Genomic DNA, 20,372 nt, shown 5'->3' on the forward strand with positions numbered 1-20,372 from the left:
TGATGGACAAGATAAAATATATGATTCAGATATTTCTTAGGCCAGCAGAGAAGGCCTTGATGGCCCACCACTGCTAGATAGGAATTTGTTACTTTGTGAGTAGGTGGTGAGTTGGAACAAATAAGATGTTTTTCCACTATAATCTCCTGTTTTTTGTATTTTTTTTCAGAGGGTGGGGACGTATTAGTTTGTATTTAGTTATTTTCTATGGGCCTGGCAACCAAACTGCCATTTTTTTTGTTTCAAGGTTTATATTGCGCAAAAAAAAAGAAGTAGGGGAAACATGTAATAACTGCTGTAGCTCTGCTTTAATGGCTATGGTTACACAGTCCTGCAATCAGAAATGAGAGAGATTCTTATGATTTTGTAGCTGTATCTTTTAAATTTGGCATTCCTGTTAACAATATGCTTCTCTGTGGAATTCCAATTTGTAAGACAATTTTATCATGTTACATTTTCTTGTTTGCTAATTCCGTGACATATGTGTCCAAATATAGGTCAAATTGCAAATTGTATGAGATCTGGAGCATTCAACTTCCAATGTTGTACCATTGAAAACGTACACAACTGAGTATACATGCGTGAGAATAATCTCACCAATAACTTTGACATCACATCTCAAATCATGAAAAAAACAACAACAAAAATACTGAGCTGTGTGAGTATTACTATGTCTCGTCATCATTCCTTTTTACTTGTCATTTTTAGGGAATTTGACAAAACATGTTATGTTATATTTGACTGTGCGGTCAGAGTACTGTTTGTTCATTGGAGGAATAATCAATGAAGACTTCAGGGTGGGCAGTTGGTGTGGTGTTAAAGATTGACAATTTACAAGGATAGCAGATACTAACTAGGACAAAGGCAGAGGACGTTCATTCTTTAAGTGTCTGGTACTGAGACCATTCAGGATGAGAATACTGTTTTTTATTGCTTGTCTTCTTTATCCTTTGAAAGTGACTGCACAAGAAACCCATGGTAAGGTCATTATTAGATTCTCCAGAACTTTATGCGATCTAGTCCGGGCGGGGTCAATAGAAATTGCTTCAAAAGTTTAAATGTAGCGTATTTTCTCGCATAGTAGCCGCCTCCCCGTACAAGCCACACCCTTAAAATTGCCTTAAAATCGTTGAATTTTAAAATTTCTCACGTATAAGCCACCCTCTGATTCTCAATTATTACTTCCATCTTCATGGTTTTAGTAGGGAGTACAAATGAGTTACTTTGAAGGGAAAATCCAGAGAAAAATAATTGCAGATGGTATTTCTGAGATACAGTATGAATCGAACGGACCGTCTGCTGGATTGTACATTCCGAAAGAGTTTTGCCTGCACATAGACAAATTCAAAAATGGAAGTCATGTGAGCAGTACAACCAGGAGCGGTCTAGTTTGTCATCTTTAGGTAAGATCACGATGCCCTGAGCGAGCAATAGCAGGCCCAAGTGAGTTTTTTCATGTTTTTTGCAAGGTTATTTTTTTGCTTGAAATTTATGCATAGACGTCTAAATAAATTTCTAGTTTAGCATTTTGTTTATCTTTTCTCTATATTTTGAAACAAATGAACGTATATATATATATATATATATATATATATATATATATATATATATATATATATATATATATATATATATATATATATATATATATATATATATATATATATATATATATATATATATATATATATATATATATATATATATATATATATATATATATATATATATATATATATATATATATATATATATATATCATTTATGGTTAGATTTGATCAGTAAAAACTCAAATTCAATCATGTTTGGCAGTTATAGACTGAAGACAACAAAGATGAAGGTGACAAAAAGGCTGAAAATAAATATTAAAGAAATTTTTTTGCTTGAAATTTATGCATAGACGTCTAAATAAATTTCTAGTTTAGCATTTTGTTTATCTTTTCTCTATATTTTGAAACAAATGAACGTATATATATATATATATATATATATATATATATATATATATATATATATATATATATATATATATATATATATATATATATATATATATATATATATATATATATATATATATATATATATATATATATATATATATATATCATTTATGGTTAGATTTGATCAGTAAAAACTCAAATTCAATCATGTTTGGCAGTTATAGACTGAAGACAACAAAGATGAAGGTGACAAAAAGGCTGAAAATAAATATTAAAGAAATAAACATTGGAAAATAGCTGTGAAAACCTCAAATCACACAAAAAGCATGAAAACATCTAATGTATGCAGTAGCCCAAAAGACAGTGATCTTTCCGTTCCACTTCATATTTCCATTGATTAATAGATTTAAGGTATCTCGAGTGATGATGGTGACAAGGAATTGTCTGCTCTTGGTATATGCAATCAGAGGTTTGCAGGTAGAAAAAAATCAAATAACTATGTTGCAAAGGGGCGCCATGGTAAAAAGAGTGACCTGCACAGCAGCTTCACGATTCTGTGATCAAGGGTATGGGTTTGTTCTCCCCATCCTTGTGAGGGTACTCCATATTTTCCGCCAAATTACCAAAACATGCTTTGGAGGCTATGAGTGTGTATGTGTGTGCGTGTGCATGAATGCTTGTTTGTCTCATTGTGCGCTGCAATTGGCTGCCAAACAATATAGTAATGGGTGGCCCGGTGGAGCAAGTGGTTGGCGCGTCTGCCTCACAGCTCTGGGATCCTGGGTTCGAATCCAGGTCATGTCCGATTCTGTGGGGTTTGCATGTTCTCCCCGGGCCTATGTGGGTTTCCTCCGAGTACTCCGCACATTACACATTCCAAAAAAACATGCATGGTTGTCTGTTGCTTTGTGCCCTGCGATCGACTGGCCACCGATTCAATGCTTGGATTGGCTCCAGCACCCCCCACAACCCTAATGAGGAAAAAGTGTTTCAGAAAATGTGATGAGATGAGAGACAATATAGTATTTGGTTGAGATAGGCTCCGCCACGATCCTTTGTGAAAAAATAAATGGATGAATTTTGGAATGGGCCGATTCCAACTCCTCGCTCGACAGTGCCGATGATTCAAAAGATGTTCAAGATGATCACAGACCATAACCCAATCCTCTTCTCAAGAAAGCTTCCTAAAAATAGATGTGCTCTGTGCCCAAAGTTTACATTGGCACTAAACAATATCAATTAGGATGATTATCTCATCTCATTTTCTGAACCGCTTTATCCTCATTAGTGTCACGCAGCTATCATAATCATGCTCAAGACAGCTGTAATATTTTCTTGACTGTTATCCAAAACACTGTGTCTGCATTTACAAGAAACAAAAAAATAATTACCTCAATAATGCAAAAATGACACCATGCTCTCAAAATATCATCTCATATCAACTAATTTTCTGAACTGCTTTAACCTAATTAGAGACAGTTAGAGGTCAGTGCTGGGTCCACTGCTCTTTAATCTTTTCATTAATGATCTGCCAAGCTGTTGTCCCTCGATTGTCACCTGCTAAATGAATGCCGATCATGCCATTCTTTATGTCCATGATTGTTATGTCCTTGTTATTTTTGAGACCCTGCCAAGTTATTAAAGTTTCTGTTAGTACGCCTTCTCTACCTATCTCTGACTGCATCCCTGCTTTTGGGTCCGAACACGCTCCATACTCTGCACACAGAACAGACATGTATGTTCACATATGAAAAAATCACAAAAGTATAACCCCAAAAGTACTTAAAAGGTTAAAAACCACAAAACCTGGTGATACAGCAAAAAGCCAGTGAAAGTTTAGATCAGGGGTGTCAAACTTCCTTTGGTCTGCGGGCCGAATACAGCTTAATTTGAGATCAAGCACGCCGGACCAGTAAACTCATTGCAAAATGACGTAGGACTAACAATAAGCCCACTTTTTTCCTTTGTATTAGTCACTAATACTAGTAATTAGTTCAAAAAATGAGTAAATTATCAAAATGTTTATTAACAGAATTTTCCTTTTACATTATGAACAATATATTATATTATTTTACCAGGTAAAGGTGATCCTAGTTCCGCCGCAGTGTTGCTTTCATGTTGTCTGCACGTACTAAAACACTGCGCTCCCTAGCGGATAATACACGAACTACAAATTTCAAAGAAAATTCATATTTTTTTATACAATGCAGCTTTCTTCCCGGGGCCGTACCAAACCACCAGACGGGCCAGATCCGGCCCGCGGGCCGTATGTTTGACACCACTGGTTTAGATTGTTATCGACGAACAACATGACAAACCGACATAAATGTGTAATATATATGTATTCAACATCAATTTTGTCTGTCAGATGTGAATTTAAAACAAACTTAACTTCCTTTTCTATCTCCAGGGAAGAGTATTAATGTTGTGGTCTCATTGACAAATGGCATGATCAGAGGAAAAATTGTTCCTGTTAAAGGGACAGAGGTAAAAGTGAAGCAATTTCTTGGAATACCTTTTGCCCAGCCTCCAATAGGAAACCTCCGTCTTGCTGCTCCCATTGATGCAGAATCTTGGGATGGGGAACGAGATTGCACACATCAACCTCCGATGTAAGAATGAATGTTGAAAGAGCATGGATTTGTACTCTAAATTGAATCTTAAATCTGACTCTTCTTTTTTTTAGGTGCATTCAGGACCCTGATGTCGCCCTGAATGTTTCCAAAATTATGTCAGTAGAATATACTCTACCAGAACTTTCAGAAGACTGTCTGTACCTTAATGTATACACTCAATCCGAGGCTAAAAGAGGTGACAAACTGCCGGTAAATTGAAGATTTATTGCACATAAAAAATAAATGACTCTTCAGTATATTAAAACCTTTTACACTTTATAAAATCTAAGCTGAAATAGAAAAAGGCAATATGGATCTGATACACAGTTAAAAAAACAAACAAACAAAACAAAAAAACGTTGGTAGAATCCACTCATTTTATTGATTTACTCATTCATTTTCCATAACGCTTATCCTCAGAAGGGTGACAGGGGTTGCTGTAGCCCAGAGATGGGCAAACTACGGCCCACGGGCCACATATGGCCCTTTAGGCTTTTTAATCCGGCCCACCGACATTTTAATATTTCTTAATACATTCCTTTTTACTTTACTTTGTACTTTATACTTTTTATTTTAATGATGAGTGATGAGTATATTAATACTTTAACCCTTTTTTCTGACCCTTTTTTCTGTTTATGTTTCATATGTACCTTTAACGGATGCACTTTTTTATATGTATCGTATCTTGTGCTGACCCGGCCCATCAGTCAATGTGGCCCCCTGGCCCAAAAGTTTGCCCACCCCTGCTCTAGCCTATCCCAGCCAACTGTGGGCACCAGACGTGGGTCACCTTTAATCGGTGCCCACCCAGCCAGTCGCAGGGAACAAGGAGACAAAACACTTTTCACCCTAACACTCATACCTACGGTAGTTTAGAGTTTTCAAACCCACGCAAGCCCAAGAAAAACATGCAAACTCCACATAGGAATGTTCGAATCTGGGATTCAACGTTCAATCTCAGACCTGGCATCTCGATGCATCAATAACTTGCCCACTGGTCCACCCGAACAATAATAATACAGAGGTACCTCGAGATACGGCTTAATAAGTTCCAAGACTGAGCTCGTATGTCCATTTACTAGTAACTCAAACGAACGTTTCCCATAGAAATGAATTAAAATCTAATTAATTTGTTCCAACCCTCTGAAAAAACATCAAAAACAGGATATCAGATTGGGAAAACATTTTTATTTGTTGTAATTCACCATCTATTAACTAAGTAACAAATAACTAGTAGTTTAATAGTACTAAAATGTGTTTAATAGTACTAAAATTAAACAGATTTCGCGGGGAGGGGAGAGAGAGAGAGGGACAGAAGAGGGGAGGAGAAAGGGGGAGAGAGACTTTTTATGCACTGCAACGCTCTCGTAACACAACATAAACAAATTAAATGAACTTGGATTACGATGCAGACACATTCAAAAATAAATGTAATCTATTCTTGCACTAAACTTCATTTTAATTTTGTTTTGAATGTTGATACCTATTTGCCCCGCCTCCACTCTGACTTTCAGATGCAACCAATCGAGGGTTGTTGGCTTTTGTCTTCCCTTCAAAATATTTCCAAAAGGATGCACACAAATGTCCTCATAATAGGATAACGCACAACCACTTGCCAACAAGAAGTAGGATATACGCCGTTCGTATTATCGAGCAAAGTCCTCCGCCATTGGTCCTCCGCCATTCAGCACTGACTAACGGGGGAAATAAACACTGAAAAAAATGCAACGCTCCGCCCAGTGCTCGTAGAGACATTACACGAGAGTTGCGACCAGAAAAACAGTGCCCATTACGTTCTTCTGAGCAGCCTCCCGCCTCTGCTGTATGCCCGCATATCAAAATTTGTCTTGTATCTCAAGATAAATATTTGCTCAAAATTACACTCGTATCTCAAATTGCTTGTATGTCGGGGCACTCGTATGTCAAGGTATTACTGAACATTAAGCTAATTTGAGCTGACTAAACAGAGGACAGCTATTTTTTTACATTTATTTAGTCTTGCCTTAATTTGATCACTTTATTTTGGTGTGACTAAGGAAAATGTGATGTTCAACTGCAGCCAGTGCTTGTCTTGTGAAAAAAAATATTTCACCAGGTTTTTTTTTGTGTTTTTCAGGTAATCGTGTGGCTCCATGGAGGAGGTCTGGTAATGGGCGCTGCCTCTCAGTATGATGGGGCTTCCTTGACTGCTTACGAAAATATAGTTGTGGTCATCGTTCAATATCGTCTCGGCATTCTGGGTTTTTTAGGGTGAGACACTTTATTGCTCAACAAGCTTGTCCCAAAAGAATGTAAATTCAAAATAATCAATATGTCACTGAGAAAATATGCATATCTGTCAACCTCTGCCGATAACTGCCCTTATAAATGATTATGGTTCCCCGTACAAACCCCCAATAAATCTTACAAACTGTTTGCAAGTTTTTTTGGGGGTTTGTACGGTGTTTGTAAGGTTTTTTGGGGTTTGTACGGTGTTTGAAAGGTTTTTATGGGGTTTGTACGGAGAATCATAATCATTTATAAGGGCAGTTATCGGCAGAGGTTGGCAGGTATGAATATGCCAGATTCATTCATACACTTACACGAAACTATCTATTATATCTATACAGATTACTATTTCTGAGAATGTGTGTGCGTGTGTGGGTATGCGTGAGGTCTGAGTAAAATGGAGACAAGACCGTAAGTTCGATTTGAATGTGGATTCCACCAAACGTTGTCAATTTTACGCTTCCAGGGATGCACGGCGGCCGATTTTCGAATTTGGACTCCAGTTTTTCCAAAAATTGATATTTGTACGAGGGTGTCGGATTTTTGAGGTGCAGCTTTGAGCCATTTTTTCGATGCTTGTGAAACTTTCAGATCAAAACTACTCTGTTTTGTAAAAGCACCATGACGAGGACAACATTGCACGTGCATCATTTTCCAGGTCATTTGTGTCGTCTTGCTAAAAATCGATAAGAACCCTCAATTTTAGACACTTCCAAAAACAGCCATTTCATACGGATTGGACGCCATTTCCACATTTTACGTCCGATTTTAATGCGGCTTTTGACTACGGTTAGCTTCAATAGTAAATTGTGTCACGAAAGGGCCCGATTTTTTTAAATTTCACCTTTGTTTCTAAAAAAACTGATTCAAATCGACCCCAGGGTCGCATTTTTTATCTCTGCAAAACTTTCAGACCTCAAACTATTATAGTTTTTGCAGCACTATGCAGGCACATATGCGCCATTTGTCTGCTTTTTAAAGTGGCTTCTACTGTCAAGCTATGAAAAGACAGAACGAAACGTCCTGTTCTCGTGTGTGTATAGACAAACTTGCCTCTTTTCGTTCTGTCACCCAAGAACACATAAATTGAAAAACACATTTTATAATATTATTGTCATGGCCCAACACCTCTCTTAAAGTGGTTAGATCAGAACTTCCACGTAAGCCTCTGATACACTGAATTATATTATTTTAATCCTTATAGAGCACTCATTTAATCCATTAGCTGCCATTGACGGCGGTAGATGTCCGATTCATGTTGACTGTGAGGTGCAGAAGAACCTTCATTCTCTCAATTTCTAAGTGAGAGAACTTGGAATACAGCAATGTGTTGAAATACTTTATTTGGTCATTTTTATCAAACAAATAAAAGTCTTAGTAGACTTTTAGCCCGCGACGACGCCAGACAATTCGCCGAACAGACACATCAAGACTATTTGTATATTGATTGTAATTTCTTGTAAACTGTGTGGGTATATGTGACATGCTGAAGTGTTTAATTTATTATTTTATTAAACAAATAAAAGTCTCCGTATACTTTCATCCCGCAACGAGGCCAGACAGCTCGCCGAACAGACACATCGATACTACGAGGCAAGTTTGTCTATACACACATGAGAACAGGACATTTCGTTCTGTCACTCAGGAACACATAAATTGAAAAACATGAACACACACGCCAGTAATACGCAATTTATTGATAACTTTGATATTAGATATTTAGATATTAATTCTCTGACATTGTCAATGCAATGACAAACTCTCTCTCTCTCATTATTATAATTTTGAGAGCGTGCAAATCCGGCGACAAATTGTCCGTTCGACGAAATGTCCGGTGACGAATTGTCCGTCGACAAAACGTCCGGGTACCGTCTGCTTCATGTTTTCTTTCACTTTTCAGGGTCCCCATGAAAGAGAATTCCATTTCGACATCTCATCTCATTTCTCGTCTCATTTTCTGAACCGCTTTATCCTCCTTTGAGTCGCGAGAGCGGGTCTGCTTGTACATGTGATATATATAAGGCGACCCGGCAGCTGAGTAGGGGACCTAGGTTCAAATCCAAGTCGGCCCACCTGTGTGGAGTTAGCATGTTCGCCCCAGGCCTGCGTGGGTTGTCTACCGAGTACTCTAGCTTGCTCCCACATTCCAAAGACATGCATGATAGGCCTATAGTACACTTTAAATTGCCCCTAGGTATGAGTGTGAGCATGAATGGTTGTTTGTCTGCTCGTACCCTGGGATTGGCTGACCCAGGATCCCAGAATTGTGAGGCCGACGCGCTGACCGCTTAGAAAGAACATTGTGAATGTTTCCATTTTTGTGGTTTTGGTGTTGTAGTTTATTTACTGGCATAAATACAAAGCACTACATTCTGACAGCACTGGGGATGAACATCTTCGTGGGAATTGGGGTTTCTTGGATCAATTGGCAGCTCTAAAGTGGGTTCAGGAAAATATTGAGGCTTTTGGTGGTAATCCACAAGCTGTCACCGTCGCTGGAGAGTCAGCAGGAGGCATCAGCGCATCAATACTGGTAGAGAATAAAAATATCTATGCATATGTACATACTATACAGTATCTCTATGATGCCAATATATTGTGTTTTTTTTTACAGACTTTGTCCCCAAAGGCTAAAGGATTATTTCATAGGGCAATATTTCAAAGTGGAGTTGCAACCATTGGAACATATACACGGAGCAATTCATCAGATCTTGTCAAGGTAACCACCTTGAATCAATTAAAATTAAAATTTGATTGGGTCAATAAGTAAGGTGATTTAAATATTCTCCAGATAAATGACCACTTTCCTAAATCACTGCTTGCCCGTAGTTTGGAGCCTATCCCACCAAACTATGAGCAGCAGGCAGGGGTGGGACAGGGGGGAACAATTGGGCGGGCAGCGGCACTATGGGTTCACGGTGTGGCTGCGGCGGGGCTACCACGTGAGCGTGCGTAAGCAGGGGTAATTGATTCTGTTGTGCATGAGGCAACGGCGTGACTTGTGCCTGCATTGAAAGCATATCTATCAACTTGTACGTTTTATACGTATTTGATACGTTTTTTACCATTTCAAATCATGTACGCCGTACACCGACTTTTGTACGGGGAAAAATATTTATGAAAACCGATCTCAACAAGACCGTTTTGGCTAAAATCCTGATAGTCTCGTAGGCTGGTAGCCAACGACGCTACTGTCATCGATCGTTACTATTGTCACGGTATACCAGCAAAAATTATCCTCAATCGTATGTATTTTTTTAGCGGTGCTTACGGCAATATCGATAAAGAATGACATGCGCATGCGACGATATACATAGAGTAAATATCGTGGAAGCAAGCATGGAGGAGCCACCTAGTAAGAAACATGCGTCGTACGGTGTTTGTGAGGTTTTTTGGGGGTTTGTAAGGGGAATCATAATCATTTATAAGGGCAGTTATCGGCAGACGTTGACAGGTATGTGAAAGTAGCATCTGAGAGAGCTGGGATACTTCGGTCAGGAGGAATTGAATCGCCTGGCTGGGCTTCCCCATGAGTGGTACTGGTTGATATGTGGGAGTTCGGTCTGAGCGTGCGGGGTCCATACCTGGTTGGATTGTGCTGGTTGATATGTAGTAGTTCGGTCTGAGCTTGCGGGGTCCATACTTGGCTGGATTGTGCTGTTAAGAATGTGGGCGGAGGGCCCAGAAGCAGGCACACACACAATCGAGATCGTGGTGGGTTTAATTTATTGTGAATGTACCTGGGCTGGGGCGAGGTACAAGGGAAGCAGCTCGGGCAAGTCAGTGAACGTGGCGTGGAGGTCAATAGCCGTTAGGTCTATAGAGGGATCTAAAGCGAAGGTACAAGGTGCACAGGCGAAGGGGTGGTCGTGGTACTAGAGCAAAAACAAGAAGTCGGAGATGAGGCAAGACGAACAAGGAGGTTGCGCGAGTAAGTACTTTACATTGAACTGATTAAGATGATCCAATGATGTGGTCAAGCGCTTGGTGACGTAATAACATCTGTGATAATTGATGAGCTACACCTGGTGTTTCTTGGCTCATCTGGTGATGGAGCTGTGATTGGGTGACAGGCACATCCACCAGCCTGTCTGGCAATGGGCCTGACACTCGTAAGGGTTGCGGGAGTTGCCAGAGCCTATCCCATCTGATTTCCGGCAAAAGGCAGACTATACCCTAGACTGGTTCTCAGTTAGCCGGGGAGCATACAGAGAGACAAACGACCATTCGCATTCACAATCATACCGCCACCAGTGGGAATCGAGCCCGCACCTGCTTGCACTGAAGTCTGGCGAGTGAACCACTACACCAGGGGTCGGTAACCCTTTTTGTCGAAGACAGCCGCAAACAATTCATATTTTCCAATGTTATTCCTTGTGAGCCATACTACGAATTTAAAAGTCAAAATACATACATATAAACGAGTGCCTTATCTTTAATTTCTTTTGTAATTTCATCACTTTTAAAGTGGAAAAAATGAATATTTAAAAAAAATGTCTTATGCTGTTGCTAATCAATGAGAGGATGCATAAAGGAAGAGTATACTGCAAAAAAATGAAGATTAAAGCAGTTCTAGATGTAATATCTCAGTTCTGTCACCAGCGATTTCCATATTTTAGCTCACAGATTAGCAAAGAGCCAGATGCACTCACCAAAAGAGCCACATGTGGCTCCCGAGCCATAGATTCCCTACCCCTGCACGACACTATTACGTGGCTACAATAGTTTATTTGAAATTAAACAAAAACGGACCAACACAGAATTATCTCAACTTGAATGTTACATAAGACCATCTTGGTTTTTTTAAACTGTAAAGTGAGTTATGTTAATTTTTTTCCAAATATTCACAATTTCCTCACAATCAGATTGTAGCCAACTTGATGGGATGTGATAACACAAGATCACAGGACCTGGTTAAGTGTTTAAGAGGAAAAAGCAAAGAGGAGTTAGTTGGTGCAACAAAGAAGGTACGTGGACTGCATACAGAATGAAGAAGAAAGTTTGTAATTGAACTTTATTGTTATCTAGATGAAAATCTACCTGGGGGCAGTGGTAGATGGTGTCTTTCTAACTGATACTGCAGAAGAACTTTTAAAGGAAAAACAAGTGATGTCGATTCCGGTCATGATGGGAATAACAAATCATGAGTTTGGGTGGATTCTGCCTCAGGTGATAAATGTTAATATCTTATTAAATTCCTAATATCAGGTGTCCTGCATAAAAATAGACATATTTTCTATTACTAATGCTGAGCAAATGATTTTAATTCACACTTAATGTTAAATATGATTTGCAGAGTTTTGCTCCACCTGGCTGGGAGAACGGGATGACAACAGAGTCTGTGCTGGCCATGGTGAAAATGTTTAATCCTGAAGGGGTGAGCTCCTTGAAATATGTCATGAATAATGTACATTTGACTACTGTACAGTATGGTGGAAAAAAACAAATTGGATCTAAAAAAATGTTATGAGAACTAAAAATTGTGTTTTAAATACATATTCACACACCTCCATTCATTGCTGTCCTTGACAAATGTTATTATCAGTGAATATATATATATATATATATATATATATGTATATATATATATATATATATATATATATATATATATATATATATATATATATATATATATATATATATATATATATATATATATATATATATATATATATATATATATATATATATATATATATATATATATATATATATATATATATATATATATATATATATATATATATATATATATATATATATATATATATATATATATATATATATATATATATATATATATATATATATATATATATATATATATATATATATATATATATATATATATATATATATATATATATATATATATATATATATATATATATATATATATATATATATATATATATATATATATATATATATATATATATATATATATATATATATGGTTTCTTTATAGGACTAGGTGTTAAATATCCCTAATGTTCAGCACATCAATTGACAGAGATTGGAGATAACGTCTTACATGGGGTGGGATTTGGCTAGGATCACGCGGTGCCACCTGCACGCCACATCATCAGTTGTTTGCCCCACACGTCATTGGGTGTTTCAGCCACTTATAACAAGACACCCTCTGCAGAGGTTGGCGCACCACAGGATGATCAGCCCCAGGTGTGTGGCGCAAGGTGGAACCACGCGGTCACACCCCAAATCCCTCCTATATATATATATATATATATATATATATATATATATATATATATATATATATATATATATATATATATATATATATATATATATATATATATATATATATATATATATATATATATATATATATATATATATATATATATATATATATATATATATATATATATATATATATATATATATATATATATATATATATATATATATATATATATATATATCTATATCTATCTATATATATATATATATATATATATATATATATATATATATATATATATATATATATATATATATATATATATATATATATATATATATATATATATATATATATATATATATATATATATATATATATATATATATATATATATATATATATATATATATATATATATATATATATATATATATATATATATATATATATATATATATATATATATATTCGAAAAAAACAAATATGCAGTTTTTGTTTGATTTTATTCGACACAAGCAGAAGGGCCTGGCTTTGCTGGTCCCACCTACTTGGGCGAGGTTGTTAATGCGCGTGTTTTGGTAATCTATTTGTGTAAGAAGAAGCACAGTGGATAATCCACACATGGGCAAATCGCAATGAAGGATGAAAGTGTAAAATTCACTACAGAACAGAAAGTGTTTTGGAGAGAGCACCTACAAACTCGCTGGGGGAAATTCTTCCAAAAATGATGTTTGTAAATGACGGGGAAAGGCGTCGTTACCTTACAACTAAATTGGGTCAAGACAGCCAGCTCCATCGTATCTCGGCGAGTCTTCCCATCACAACAGAAAAAAAGTGTTTCCGGGAGCACCTGGAAACTTGCTGACGGAAATTCTTCCAAAATTACATTTGTAAATGACATGGAAAGGCGTCCTACTGTACAACCAATCAGCCAAGCAGTGCGTTTGGGCCAGCGTTGGGCAAAATTTTCGGCCCGGGGGCCACGTTGACTCTAAAAATTTGACAGACGGGCCGGGTCAGCACAATATACGATACATATAAAAAACTGCATCCGTTAACAGTACATATGAAAAATAAACAGAAAAAAAGGACTAAAGTATTAACATACTCATAGCTCATCTGGGATTTAAGGGGTTCTTTCTTGGTTATCATCAGACTAAAGGTCTGTTCGCACACATATGTTGAGCCAAATAACACCAGAATCCTCTGTGCCATCTTCTGGATGTTTGGAAATTTGGCTGCACTTAATGAAGCATAAAACTCACATTGGAGATCAATCAGATCCAACTGCAACTCCTGTGGAAACGTTTCCGGGTCTTGTGAGAAAGGACATGACACCAGTTGTCAATTTTTCCCAAATCACAAAACCGACGGCAGAATTGCTCTTGCAGGTCATCCAATAATTTCCTGTATTTTTTCCACATGCGGGGGCCTCTTTTAACGCAACTAGTATGAGAAAATGAGCAAATTACTTGAAAAATAAAACCAGTTTGGTTTTGAAGGCCGAAGGTTTGCTTGCATTTCATGCACAAACTATTTTTTCTCTTGTAGCTTCACCTTCAGCTCGTTCATGTGTCAGGATGTCCACAGTAAATGAAAAAATGAAAATCAGACATAGGCATTGTCGTCATCATTGACTTGACAAAAAGCCTAGTAGTCATCATACCCTCAGCAGCGTATGACGAAATTGTATAGTGCTTCTCCACAAGTTCGTCTTCCCAGGCCAGACACATTTATGACATTTATTTATGACATATTCATACTTGTTAGCTCTCCGCCTTGAGCGCCATTTTCCGGCGACTGCAAGTTGCCTCACCGATGCCAACAAGAATAAGATGGATCACTTACCTCTCACAGTCTTTATACTTACCCTCCCTCAGTCAGCCTGTGGAAGGCAGATCTGCGCCAAACGACCTTCCTGTTAAACTTCCGACAGTGATTAGGTCTTGGCGACTATAGAAAAGCGAACGAACTGGAGAGCAGTGAGCCGCTGCACCCGTGCGCACCGCCATCTTGCGATAAAAGTTAAATGTTCAGAAATCTGTCCAATAAAGAACTAATCTCCTGTTTGAGCTCCCACATACATTTGCATACTTTTACTAGACTATTGCACCATCTATCGGGAAAATGAGAATAATGCAGGGAAATCAATGAGGTAATTGATTTTTACTATAATTGGATTGGATAACTTTATTCATCCCATATTCGGAAAATGTCATTGTGACAGTAGCAGAGGGTGGTTAGGCAGAACAACAAAGCAAAAGCACAAAGTACAAAGCAAATCAAAGTAAATGGGATCATTAAGAATCACCAAATCAAATCATAGGAAAAAAAAGAAAATAAATTGGACAACATGGGCGGGCCGGATTAAAAAGCCTAACAGGCCGTATGTGGCCCGCGGGCCGTAGTTTGCCCATGTCTGGTTTAGGCACATCGTATAAAATAAAAAAAATGATTCATAATTTCATACTTTCAGTTTTAACAAATAAAATATTGAGTTAAAGAAGGTGAGGAAATTCAATCAATTGGAACGAATCAGATGTGGTGTCTTCAGTTCACTGAGTGTGTCAGAGATAAGAAATTAATGTAATATCTGATGAGTCAATCGTTATTTCTGGTGTAGGCCTCATTAGCCAACAGTCTCATTGTGGATGAATATCTAAAGACTGCCCAAACTCCTGATGACATGAGAGATGGATTTACTGAACTAATGGGAGACCTCCTCATGACACTACCTGTTGTCAAAGTGGCAGACTACCACAGAGGTCAGATTTTTTTTTTTTTATTGTTTTTGTACACTTGTATGTAATGGTTGACATTTTTTCAGGGTTTTTTTTCTCCCACAGTTCATTGGTTATCTTGGATATTTGGCAATTTCAGTTAAATATTTTATAGTATCACAAAAACAAAGTAATATTTGATAAGTGAAATAATGTTTATCAGAGGGAGAAAAATTGTGCAGTAATTATTTAATCCGAAGAAGCAAGGAGCATTTAAATTTGTGCAGCTTTGTTTCTTGATTTGAATACCTTTACCGCCAGTATAATTGGAACAAAAATTTGGTTATTATTATTTTTGTGTGACCTTTGACTGACTTTGTCCATTGACCGATCAGATCAATTGTATTTAAAATGTCTTTTGTGTTTAGATGCGGGCAATCCTGTTTATATGTATGAGTTTGGATATCGTGGTGAAATGCACAAAGAAACCAGGCCCAATTTTGTGAAGGCAGACCATGGAGACGACGTCACCTTTGTGTTTGGTGGATGTTTCTGGTGTGGAAATGTAAAAATTATAGGTACTTTTTGTTATGTATTTTTCGTACTACCCAACATTTGTAATATATTTTCTAGTCTATGTAATGAAGAGTATAGGGTCAGAGTCCTAGCATGTTTATATTGTGACAAATGAATCAAACATTCATTCATTTTTCGAGGAATCCTCACGAGGATTGCGGGCGGTGCTGGAGCCTATCCCGACCAACTCTGGGCACCAGGCGTGGACACCATGAATTGGTGGCCAGCCAATGACAGGACAAAAGGAGACGGACAAACATTCACGCCCACACTCATACCGAGGGGCAATTTATAGATTTTGGTCTACGCTGCATGTTTTGGGGATAAGGGTGGAAACCGGAACATCCGGAGAAAACTTACGCAAAAACATACAAATTCCACACAGGATGAAATCCTCGATCTGAGAATTTTGAGGCCGACACACACCGCTCGCACCCCGGACCATGAATGAAACAGTTCTTTTTATTAGGTTCATTAACATGAATGATTCACAGCTATATATTTTTTTCACTTAAATTGTAATATGTGCAAAAGGGGTTTGATATATTTGATTAATGGGTACATTTTAGTTGGTTTTTTTTGTTGCATATGAGATGTTCATTTTATTTATGGCTTACAGGCACTATGAATTTCCTAATTGTCTGATTACCTTACCTTTCAGGAAACATTACCAAAGAGGATGAACGACAATGTTTAACAATGATGAAATATTGGGCCAATTTTGTCCGTACAGGGTAAGTAAAAAGAACTAAGCACAACCGTATATAGACTATGAATTGCTCTGGAGTATACATTGCAAGAAATAAACATGCATGCGTAGTACTAAAGCATATGTCATATTGGTATGGGAAGATGTATTTATTTAATTCAGGTCAAATTGGAAAAAAAACTTTGCTCATTAAACACAGCTAACAGGCATGTCATTATTGAACACATTTGTACTCTGCCTAATTTCTCACCAATCTTTGCAGGCAGAACAGACCAATTACAAGTTTTATGCAAATTATTTCTTCACTTAACCTATCCCAGCTGAGTTCTTACTGCTCCAATAGTTTCAAAAACAGTGGTACCCCGACTTACGATCGTAATTCGTTCCGACACTGTAATCGTATGACAAGCACATCGTACCTCAAGCGGACATTTCCCATTGAAATAAATTGAGAACAAATTAATTTGTTCCAACCCTCTGGAAAATAAACCAAAAACAGGATATTGAATATATTTTGAATATTATTTCTTCTAATTCGCCATATACAGTGTTCCCTCGGTCATCGCGGTTAACGGGGACCGGGACCACCCGCAATAAGTGAATTTCCGCAAAGTAGGGATTCCCTTTCAAAAATGCTTAATTTGAATTTAAATCAAATTTTTTTTTTTTTTTTTTTTTTTTTACCCCCTGTATACAGTAAACCATATAGAATACGGGTAGAGAGAGTGAAATTCATGTTATAACAAAAAAAACCTGTAAAATATGTTGTCTCAATGTAATATTTGTATTTTTTATTTTTTCCCAAAAAAACACGAAGCTCTGAATCCGTGGTGGCTGAACCGCGAAGTAGCGAGGGAACACTGTATTTGTATTTTTGTGTAGGCGCAAAAACATTGTATTTTAGTAATGATATGAGTTATGCTACTTTCAATTATCGCGGCCATGTCTGGTTTACATTATCCGCCAAATTCGAGGGGTTACTGTAAGGCGCCTTTCCACTTTCACAGCACTCAAATCGCTTTAAAACAGTAAAATATGTTGTCTCAATGTAATATTTGTATTTTTATTTTTTAGTTTTTTCCCCAAAAAATCCGCGAAGCTCTGAGTCCGCGGTGGCTGAGCCGCGAAGTAGCAAGGGAACACTGTATTAACAAAGTAATAAATAATGAGTGGTTTAATAGTAAAAAAATGTGTTTAATAGTTTAAATTAGATGCATTTTGCGGAGGGGTGAGACAATGATACACACGGAGGCGGAGGTGGGGGCTGTTTTATACGTGAAAGAAATGCAAAAAAGACAGAACCAAGGCCACCTGGCTTGGTCGCATCACGAAATTTTGATTGGATCTCGGGCGAATTATTCGGTTGAAATTCTCGTCATAAGACAAGAATGTCGTATGACGAGCGGTCGTATCACAAGGTTCGACTGTACCTGCTAGTTGTGCTATTGTTCTTATGTCATAGTTTTGGTATCATTATGACATTGTGATTGTGTATGAGATTTAAGCTAATGAGCAGACATTCTTTTTCACTCTTTCTGTGTGATGTGATTTCTTCTACTTGAGAGCGGATAGACTTTTATTGTATAACAAAGATAACATTGATTTTAATTGTCATCTTGTTAATGCATTAATAATTTCACATTAAATGCTCTGGTGTAAAAGTCACACCACTTGCCAAACTTTGAAAGAAAATACTACTTGCAGTCTGATTATTATGCTAATTAGTAGTGTGTGTATTTGTGAGTGTGTGCCTCTAATAAATACAGGAAATCACATAAAGAATTAAAAAAAGAAAAATATGTTAAAAATATAAACCAAAAAATACATTGACAATTGTAATAATGGGACTTTTTATGTTACTTTTTCCTTAGGTCACCCAGTGGACCAGGACTGGTGACTTGGCCTCAGTATGACAGGCAGAAGCAGGACTACATGGAGCTCAATGTGAAACAAACAGTAAGACAGAAACTGAAGAAGGACAGAGTCTATTTTGCAACAGTCACACTTCCACAGAAAGTGGAAATGTTAGCTGCAGCTGCCACATCTGGAAACTAAACTCTGAAAAAGGCTGTCCTGTCTCCATTGTTATATGTTTAAGGATAAAAAAAATGTTTTATACCTTTGTGTTATGAAATAAATGTCATGTTGGTTCGTGACCTGATTATGTTCAACTGTTTGCATGGTTCTGAATTTCACGCCTGTCAAATTTAGCGAATTGCTCGCCGATTAATGATTGCAATTGCAAAAAGTGATAATAAACTGTACAAAAGCAACGCTGCACATATTTACTCACATAGGGCGCACTTAAAAGTCTAAAATTTCCCAAAAGTGAATAGGAGGTGCCCAATGTGTCGGTGCACCTTGTTTATCCACTAAATTCAAAATTCTGTAGATGTTGCTGTATGATGCTGACTTCTTGAGTGTCTGTGTCGCGTTATTGTGGCGCGACCGTAACACAGACAGGGGAAGTTAGACCCATTCGCGGGGACTTCGGAATGGATACAATACTTGCTGATGCGCTGCATTTATATAGTGAAAAGGCAGACCTGTGAATGGGAATTACTCTCTACTGCAGTGGTCTCAAACCGGTTCCATATAGGGCCGCAGTGGGTCCTGGTTTTTTAACCAATCAGGTGTCTTTAAAATAAGTAGCACCTGGCTCTAATTAACTGATTGCACTTGCAAAAGGTATACTTGTTGAGTTGGAATGAAAACCTGCACCCACCGCGGCCCTATGAGGACCGGTTTGAGACCACTGCTCTACTGTGTACATTGTTTCCCAACCTTTTCTCTTTAGCTGTGGCAAACTTTTTGCATTGAAAAAAAATTCAATGGACAACACCATCTGAAAATCTTTTAATTTAAAACTATGTTACCTATATTAACAATAGCCATTCTCATCAACAGCGGCCCTGTGGAGCAAGTGGTCACCGTGTTGACCTTACAGCTCTGGGGTCCTGAGTTTGAATCCAGGTCACGTCCATCTGTGTGAAGTGTTCCTGTGTTGAGTTTGCATGTTCTCCCTGGGCCTGTGTGGGTTTCTTCTGGGTACTCTGGTTTCCCCCCACATTTCAAAAACATGCATGGTAGGCTGATTGGACACTCTAAATTTTCCTCAGATGTGGGTATGAGTGTGAGATTGCATGGTTGTACGTATTGCATGCGATCGGCCTGCCACCGATTCAGGGTGTCCCAATGGCCCGTAGGCAGCTGGGATTGGCTCCAGCAACCCTGTGACCCCAATGAGGATAAAGAGGTTCAGAAAATAAGATGAGATGAGATGCAATTCTCATCAAAGTTGATGTCTGTGGACCCTGAACAACTTCTGGT

At 37.5% G+C, this 20,372-nt stretch overlaps 1 protein-coding gene across 2 annotated transcripts; it reads left to right on the forward strand.

Annotated features, from left to right (window-relative positions):
- The first annotated feature begins 481 nt into the window (after positions 1 to 481).
- On the forward strand, positions 482 to 19,315 carry ces3 (carboxylesterase 3). Of its 2 annotated transcripts, none has more exons than XM_077712092.1 (13): positions 482 to 658; positions 4,354 to 4,555; positions 4,630 to 4,768; positions 6,675 to 6,808; positions 9,206 to 9,359; positions 9,441 to 9,545; positions 11,692 to 11,793; positions 11,855 to 11,995; positions 12,123 to 12,203; positions 15,661 to 15,802; positions 16,186 to 16,335; positions 16,995 to 17,067; positions 18,914 to 19,315. In XM_077712092.1, exons 2-13 carry the CDS (start codon positions 4,392 to 4,394, stop codon positions 19,095 to 19,097), a joined length of 1,569 nt encoding a protein of 522 aa, XP_077568218.1. In that variant the 5' UTR covers positions 482 to 658; positions 4,354 to 4,391; the 3' UTR covers positions 19,098 to 19,315. The 2 variants fall into 2 exon arrangements, with proteins under 2 accessions (XP_077568218.1, XP_077568217.1); XM_077712091.1 differs by lacking the exon at positions 482 to 658 and adding an exon at positions 828 to 978.
- The last annotated feature ends 1,057 nt before the right edge of the window (positions 19,316 to 20,372 follow it).

This window comes from Stigmatopora nigra, chromosome 2 (assembly GCF_051989575.1).
Source record: "Stigmatopora nigra isolate UIUO_SnigA chromosome 2, RoL_Snig_1.1, whole genome shotgun sequence".
Classification (NCBI taxonomy): domain Eukaryota; kingdom Metazoa; phylum Chordata; class Actinopteri; order Syngnathiformes; family Syngnathidae; genus Stigmatopora; species Stigmatopora nigra.